The 8,100-nt window shown below is 32.3% G+C and overlaps 1 protein-coding gene across 4 annotated transcripts; it reads left to right on the top strand.

Annotated features, from left to right (window-relative positions):
* The first annotated feature begins 2,381 nt into the window (after positions 1 to 2,381).
* LOC100740545 (carbohydrate sulfotransferase 4) lies at positions 2,382 to 7,375 on the top strand. 4 transcript variants are annotated; one of them, XM_033322449.1, is made up of 9 exons: positions 2,384 to 2,608; positions 3,323 to 3,450; positions 4,135 to 4,182; positions 4,550 to 4,683; positions 4,753 to 4,988; positions 5,061 to 5,259; positions 5,333 to 5,512; positions 5,617 to 5,951; positions 6,027 to 7,375. In XM_033322449.1, exons 2-8 carry the CDS (start codon positions 3,331 to 3,333, stop codon positions 5,936 to 5,938), a joined length of 1,239 nt encoding a protein of 412 aa, XP_033178340.1. In that variant the 5' UTR covers positions 2,384 to 2,608; positions 3,323 to 3,330; the 3' UTR covers positions 5,939 to 5,951; positions 6,027 to 7,375. The 4 variants fall into 4 exon arrangements, with proteins under 4 accessions (XP_024225513.1, XP_033178340.1, XP_003491808.1 ...); XM_003491760.4 differs by having other exon boundaries at positions 5,617 to 7,375; XM_033322450.1 differs by lacking the exon at positions 2,384 to 2,608 and adding an exon at positions 2,713 to 2,892 and having other exon boundaries at positions 5,617 to 7,375.
* The last annotated feature ends 725 nt before the right edge of the window (positions 7,376 to 8,100 follow it).

Here is an 8,100-nt window from a genome sequence, read left to right as displayed (position 1 = left end):
AAACTCGCGTGGATTCACGTTTATTCCACGCACGACGATCACGAGGTCTACGCAATTCGAGAATATACCCCACGACGTTGCAGAGTGCGTATGTTCGGGCTGCTCCGTAAGGGAGAAATACGCCAGCATATAGAGACGAACAGATACGACGCGTGTGAAGACGCAACCAAGACCTTAACGATGCGAGGACTCCGAAAAATCCGAGTCTAAAAGCGTGACATCGGATCAAAAGAGAAAGGGAGACGAGAGAAACATGCGATTCAAAAGCGTTACACCCCTCACAGCGACCGCACTGCTCGAGCAACAGCATCCGACTGCCTTGCTGGGCCCATCAACACCATGGCCAACCCCCAGGCAGCTGTGGCGACGTCTGGCGTACTTCCGTGAATTTCACTGATAGTCGACAAACTCCTCATCTTCCTCCAGTTTCTTGACGAAATTACAGTCTTCCGATTTGGTTGATATTTTGAAAATAAACTCTTTGGAGATAAAAGAAGTGTTTAAGAGAAGGATCCTCGGGGATCCAAATATTGAGATAACTTTTCAGTTTTCCAAACTGAAACCAAATTTCCTCTTGTTTCGTCGTAAATCACTTTTTCCTTATATATATGGTTTTGCACATCATTTTTTATTTGGAATTTATTATATTTCTCTAAACCTATTTCTTTAAATCTATTTCTCTAAACTGGAATGTTGTTTGATGATCGATTTTTTAGCAAAAAAAACATTGTTTTTGTTTAAAGGAAATCTATTTTGGAGCATAAACTTTTCCGAAAGAACAGCCATTTACCTTTTATACGATTTGTTGTGCACGGTGAAACTTTGTTTATATGAATTTTTCGAGATACATATAATTCGCTTATTTTCCTCATTATGATTTTTCAGATATGTCGATTCAACCTGTAAGAGATAATTCAATTGGGCTCAATCAATCATTCAATCAACTTAATACGTGTAAAATTTCATTCGAACAAATGAAGTTTATATAAACGGGGTTCCACTGTAATTGGAAATTTCTTTAGAGGTTTGGTTACAGATGTTTGCTGATAAAGTTAAGTGGATTATGTATATTTAGCGCCGAATAAAATTAGGACTGAACTCCATTTTGGGGAACTCGGAATTTGTGACCTTTTTTATTACATATGATAAATTTTGACGAGTGGAGTCAAAGAATACTAGTTTTAAAACACAGAGTTATTTTAATAATTATGAATATCATAAGTTTACATAAGTTGGACGCCATATTGATTTTGATCGGTAAGGTCATCATCGTAATACCGACCTCTCCCGCACAGCAGATTTTTATCTTATCCACTATCAGTATAAAATCTCATTCACTTATCTAAATTATTTTTTAATGCAATTTTCAACTTGACATTATTAGCAAATTAACTGTGTGTAATCACCTACCATAAAATGCATATCACGTCTATCTTTATTCCGTCTGCGCTCTCACGACTCAATTGGTAATTGAAGGAATATCGATTCATTCTAATATTGAAGTATGTACATAATACTAATCTAACAAAGATTTTTTAAACCTACAAGTATTTATTCGTTCCGAAGTTCGAAAACAGCTTGCAGAAATCGCAGGTACATACAATATAGGCGGACCATTATATATTATGAGATTTGTACGCATTTATGGGAAATTGAAAAATATAAAAATACTTAGTGGATATTTAGTGGATAAAACAATCTCCTACCTAAATTCCATTTATTTAATTATATTCATAAAAATAATTATTTGCATAAAAATTTACAGTTATGAAGTAAAACTTGTGTATTGAATTTCATTCGGATTTAAAAATACACGAATTCACAAAGTTTTCGAATACTTGTAGATGTCTGTTATGGATATAATTACATATGTGTGTTATAGGAAAATTTAAAATTTCATTAAAACTATTATAAAATCCAGCTATCATGATTATATTAGTAAAATTTGAAATCAATCTGAAAATATACGGAGAAATTACAAGATATTCAGAAAATTGTGCTTTAATAAATTTCAGTATTTATTAGGACTATTTATCTTAAATGTATTTATCTTATTATGTGCGTAAGGTGGCTGCTCGTACTGCTATATATTAATTTTTTACTAATTGAATAATGCAGTAGATAATCTTGTAATTTCTATATACACTCTCAGACTAGCTTCAAATTTGTACAATATAATCACAACAGTTTTATCTCATTAGTGTTAATGGTTTCAAATTTCAAAATATTTTATATAGCGTTTTACGTTAAATAACATAATATTTTATATTTTTATGTAACACGTACAATATGGACATAAAAGTATTGTGTAGTAAATGTTCAAATATTTTCATAAACCAGTGTAAGTATATATTTATATATTGAACTCGACGCTATCGCTATCTGCCTCTACTAGATCCTACATACACGTGAACCCGTGGATCATGTGGTTACCTTATGCTAGCCGCAATACGGGCCTTTTTGCGTCAGTGGACCACGATGAACGTTACACGTTGGTCGTGTGCTTCCCGTCGCTACTTTAAGATGTTAAGAAAAACGTGAGGTCTTTCGACAGTCACATAACTCACAGCTGGAAGTGTCCAAATGCAACGAACTGTTTGATCCCGAGGTGAGATCTCGCTGTTGTTAGAACCATTTTGACCGTGCAGCAAATCATTAACATGTCTGGCGTTTTATTTCGGTGCTGATATTTGTTTGGAATTTATTCTACATCAGCTGTTTATATCACAACATCGTTCGACGGAGTAGTCATTCTCTGCCATAGAATATTAATAAAAATATTACCATGGATTTGGAACTTTTGTTAATGAAATACGACTTGATAACAAATCATCCGAATCATTTACGCGACGTTAATTGGCCTTTTAATGCGATTTAATGATCTTTAACCATGTAGGTGAAATTTCTACTTAACGTAATTCTCGTATAGATATTAGCTCCACTTTGTTTTGCTTCTTATTGTTGCTATTAGTTTTAAGATAAGATATAATTGTTTGTGAAAATATTTAAACAGTTGTAGAAGTTTCTTATGAATATCTTATTTGTGTTATAGAAGCCATTTTAAAATTTCATTAACACTGTAATAAGATTCAACTATCATAATTGTACTGGAAATAAAAGATAAAAGTATAACTTATACATGTACATTTGTGCTTAGAATTTAAGTGTGTATGACATATGAAATACTAGTGTTTATATCTATAAATATAAGATAACAGCTTGTGATATCATTAATGAGCTAATATCATTAAAGTCGTAATCAAGAAACATTCAATGTTCCATTCGTACTACAGTGCTACAAAGATATTTGTGATCTCCATAGGACCAAGGATGTCAAAACGACTGAGCTTCTATGGTCTAATAGGCCTGGCGTCCATTTGCATCTTCTTCTTAGCATTTAATCAACGCTACAGCAGCTACCTTGAGCATCGACTGCAGCCGGTGATATCGGTCAGTAAAAAATCGGAGGTGGGGATTGCTCTAAATTGAGTCACGCCAAACACGCTCTTTCTGACGGTAAAGTCTAACTTTTGCACCTAACTTTTTTCCACTCGTACACTAACAATGAGCTGTCAAACCATTGCAAACAGTTACCAGCTCTCTTTCTCCCTGTTTCCACCATTTCCTTCCCTCTTTTTTTGGTTCAAGCAGTATTAGATAAGATACACACTGAAAATATTCTGCTTAATAAATCATTAGGGTAATGTGATATTAATCTTGTACAAAAAATTAATAAAAACACTGTAAATATTTTAATATTCTACAGTCATTATATATTAATGCACAATTTCTTTTATACCAAAGTAATACAAGTTTGGAATGATTACTTATGGAAAAATGGCTATAAGGAAAATATGTGTATATATGAGTAATGAAGCTTTCTATTCTTTTATGATTTTTTTATGTCTTGCATGTTTCGCACAAATTGACATCCTTCTTTGCACTTTTAATTTTCTTTTTACAATGTACATGGAACTCTGTTCACGCTACTAGCATATTTTGGATACTAATGCACTACCTATATAATGAAAGAGGGAGAAAGATATTGTCCTGGTTACATCAGCAGCATTATCGTGTTCACAATATACTATGCACTTTCAGTATGCTAAACTATCAATATTTTCTTCAATATAGGATGTGGAAATAAGGCCACGCATCATCAAAATTCAAGATCCAGTAACGGTAAGCAGAATGCACGTAGATTTACATAAACTGTCAGTTTTGTTCAGTAGAATATGTATTACAAGCTGATTTCCATTGTATAAAATAAAAGGACATTTAAAGCAAAATGTCAAAAATGATAAATAGAATTTAAAGTAATTGTTATTTTTTTCTTTTCTTTCTTTTATGTTTGATATGTTCAGGTAAGTGAATATTTATCTTGAGATTAATCCTTTCAGTCACAATAAGAGATTAACAATTAACACATTTAATATGGTAACGGGGACAGAAATTACAAAAAATACCCTATTATTTTTGTTTGCATTGTGTGGATGTAAAGTGTATAAACGGAAAAAAACTTTAATTATAAATTATGTGTGCTTTATAGGCATATTTTAGAGGGTCCATTGAAAATGTTACACTTTCTGAAATACAAGAAGTTGTTGATCAACAAAGAAAAGCAATTGAAAGAGAGATGGAAGGGTACAAATATCCCAATGGAAAATATGGAGTTAATGTTAGGTACATTGATTTTCATTTCTAGAGTTAATATACGAAACTTTCCCTGTGATTATATAATAATTCTTGTAGTAAGCTAGAAGACTTAGTATTAGAAAAAGGAGGGAGACCCATGAGAAGTGTGATTTTAACAAGCTGGAGAAGTGGTAGTACGTTTTTTGGAGATGTGATCAACGCACATCCGGCCAATTTTTACCACTATGAACCTCTTCTTGATTTTGGAATTGTACAAATTAGGGGGCCACCACTTGCTGACGAAGCTCTTAGCAACCTGGAAGCATTATTAAGATGTGACTTTAGTAATCTTGGTAGGTATTTAAGTTAATACATAATACAGATAAGTATTTTCTCAGTATAATTATCTAAAAAAATATTCTTAGATCGATACTTGGATTATGGTAAAACGCATCCTTGGGTCTTCAATCATAATACTCATCTATGGAAACAGTGTCAGATTCACAAAAAAATTTGTTGGGACCCACGATTCGTTTCGAAATTTTGTAAATTATTCCCCTTTCAATCGATGAAAATTGTCCGTTTAAGATTGCGCGCTGCAGAAAAACTCCTGGAGCAAGAAGAGTAAGAACGCAGCTCAATTTCTTTTCAATTAATAGTATAAATGCGACAAACCTCAAAACAATAATTTGTTCAGTTTAGGAATACGTTTAGTTCTATTGATTCGCGATCCAAGAGGAATTTTACAATCGAGAAAGCATCGAGAATGGTGCCCGACCGAACCAGATTGTTCTAACCCTGCATTAGTATGTGCAGACATGGTTTCAGACTTCAGTGCAGCTGTTCGACTAATAAAAAAATATCCACGTACCTTTAGGTATACTTCTCTTTCGCAATGAATATTATCTACGTTAATTAACTACATTCACAATGACAAATATTCTACAAATATTCCAAAATAATATTTTTTTTATTTAACAGGGTGGTGCGTTACGAAGACTTATCTGTAGACCCCTATAGACACGTGAAGGAACTGTACAATTTCTATGGCTTGGACTTTCACGTGAACGTGAAGAAGTTTTTAGATACTCATACAAAGAACGACGTGGGTGGTGTCTCGAGCACTTTTCGAAATTCGAAAGTGGCACCCTTTCATTGGCGAACAGATCTTGATTTCGAGGAAGTCGACGAGATACAAAGAGTGTGTGCGGCTGCAATGCGTTTGTGGGGATACGTTATGGCATCAAACTCCAGCCACCAAAAGGATTTCGATCCTCTCACCGACTACCAACTACAATTATGACATGTGGCATAGTGTACGATAAATGTCTAGTATCTGTACGTAACTATTACTGTGTAGAGTGGTTATAATTCTTAGCTTATTTGCACAGATTACCGAAATTATCACAAGTGCCCTCATTCACATTGAAAAGGTGGTGCTGATAGCTTGTCTAGACAAGCGCTTATGAACTCTTATGATCAATTGCCTTTACTGATCTGTTTTAGATTAGTAAAAACAAAAAAAAAGAACAATGAAAAAATAGCAAATTATTGGACCTCATAAGACCAATGGTGAAACTTGTTCCTTAAAAAATTTAAGAGATGCATAAGTGCTCTTCAGAAAGAACAGTCTCAATCTAGAATCTTAGACCAGCGTATTAGGTGCGAGGATTAGAGGTTCCTAAAACCCTGGTACACAACAAGGAAACATCCATATCAACGCAAATATTAAACGAACCTAAATAATAATCTTTTTTAGAATTCAAACTTTAAACGTCGCGATCTTGATATTAATGTAACCGTAACACATTAGGATTTTCCACTGAGATATTAAAGAAAGAAAAAAATATCAAAATATCAAGCATTTGCATAAAACGTTACTTTTTATTGGGTCTTCGATAAAAGTCTTACTTTAATACATTATTTTACTGCGCAATTTTAGTTCTTTCGAGAATGCATATATGCAATTGTTTTACTTGCAATACCGGTTATGTAAATGGGCCAAATTTTAATACTCTCGATTCACAATTGTTATTGCTTCTGTCTTACACTCTGATATTGTTATTGTTTCTTAAAAAAGTGTGTAAGATCGAAATTTCGAAAACAAGATAAATCTGTAAATAATCAGCACTAGTTAAATATTGGTGTGTCCATTCTTTTATTATGCCTGAAATATTTTTCTTTGAGAATAGTTTCCACGTAACCGGCCTTGAAGCCAAAAATAGATGGTAGTGTTATATTTGCATTAGTTAATTACCTATAATTTCGTAAAAAATTGTGAAATCACAAACTTTTATTCGAATCGCTATCAGATTATATTTACTATCTTATCAATTGTATATTTTTTACTCAATGTATTATATAGCTATTAACATGAATTTTTAATAAATGTGTACATTATACTTGTTTATCTTTGAATATGTAAATTCTGCAATAATTATGTTTGCAAAGTAAGCAATTTACAAAAGCAATTGCCCATTAGCGTTAGTTAAGTACAAGTGCTCAACATAAAATATATGAACAAATGACTTTGTAATTATAGGCGCACTTAAACTCACGTTTAAATTAACAAATACTTATTATGTAAATTCCCTCGAATTATATATCGGATCATTCAATATTTCTTCAGTTTTAATCATCTTACTTTCTACCATAATTATCTTACTAGCATTTAATTGAATTTACAGTAGCAGTGGCTTTTTGTGAATTTGTGTTTAACAATAAAATAATTCATCTAGTCCGAACTATCTCTGTTTTACCTTACAATATCATTCACATATGACATATATCATACATCTTTTATTAATGAAACAGGAAATCTTAATCAGCCTACCCAACTTTATTTCAAGACGTTTTATATAACACGTACAATGTATGCATAAAAGGTTTTTGTGGTAAGCGTACAAATATTTTTATAAGGTAATGTACATATACATACAGCTATCTCCACTGTGATAATCGCCAATATAGTGATATCAGCCTTCTGGTCAGTGTAACAACTGATGTACCAACAACACTATGTTATCCCGGTGTAATCGACAACCTTGTCTTTTAATGGCCTGTATTCCATAATAGAGAGTTATTCGCTATCCTTGGCACACATGCTTATGCATAGCTGTCTAATATAAGAGTATCAATTTACATGTTTATTGATATGAAGGAAAACTAATAATAAACTATGGTGAAAGTAAGTAGTGGAAAATATATCTATCCTTCTATCTTTCTTACTGTATTGTATAAATTGTAGAGAAATATATACATATAAGAACAAAAGTTTTTAGTTAGAAAATCGTATATATTCATAAAAGGTATATATACATGTGACTTAATTAGTTTAAGAACAAATCCATATTGGTATTCAATTCCCGTCTTCCAAGTTTATCTAAAACAAAAATTAATAATACATTAGGTTTTATATCATTAAATAATTTAAAATATATATATAGTTCAAATTCAGTGGAAAAA

The sequence above is a fragment of the Bombus impatiens genome, unplaced genomic scaffold, assembly GCF_000188095.3.
Source record: "Bombus impatiens unplaced genomic scaffold, BIMP_2.2 scf_0637, whole genome shotgun sequence".
Lineage (NCBI taxonomy): Eukaryota > Metazoa > Arthropoda > Insecta > Hymenoptera > Apidae > Bombus > Bombus impatiens.
Note: the sequence above shows the minus strand (reverse complement) of the source record. Positions and strands in the feature narration are given on the sequence as shown.

What these genes read in the sequence shown, in the direction of transcription:
- LOC100740545 (XM_033322449.1), top strand. Translation starts at nt 3,331, where the DNA reads ATGTCAAAACGACTGAGCTTCTATGGTCTAATAGGCCTGGCGTCCATT. An exon ending in GACTGCAGCCGGTGATATCG is followed by an intron (nt 3,451 to 4,134) that starts GTCAGTAAAAAA and finishes TCTTCAATATAG; the next exon opens with GATGTGGAAATAAGGCCACG. An exon ending in ATGTGACTTTAGTAATCTTG is followed by an intron (nt 4,989 to 5,060) that starts GTAGGTATTTAA and finishes AAATATTCTTAG; the next exon opens with ATCGATACTTGGATTATGGT.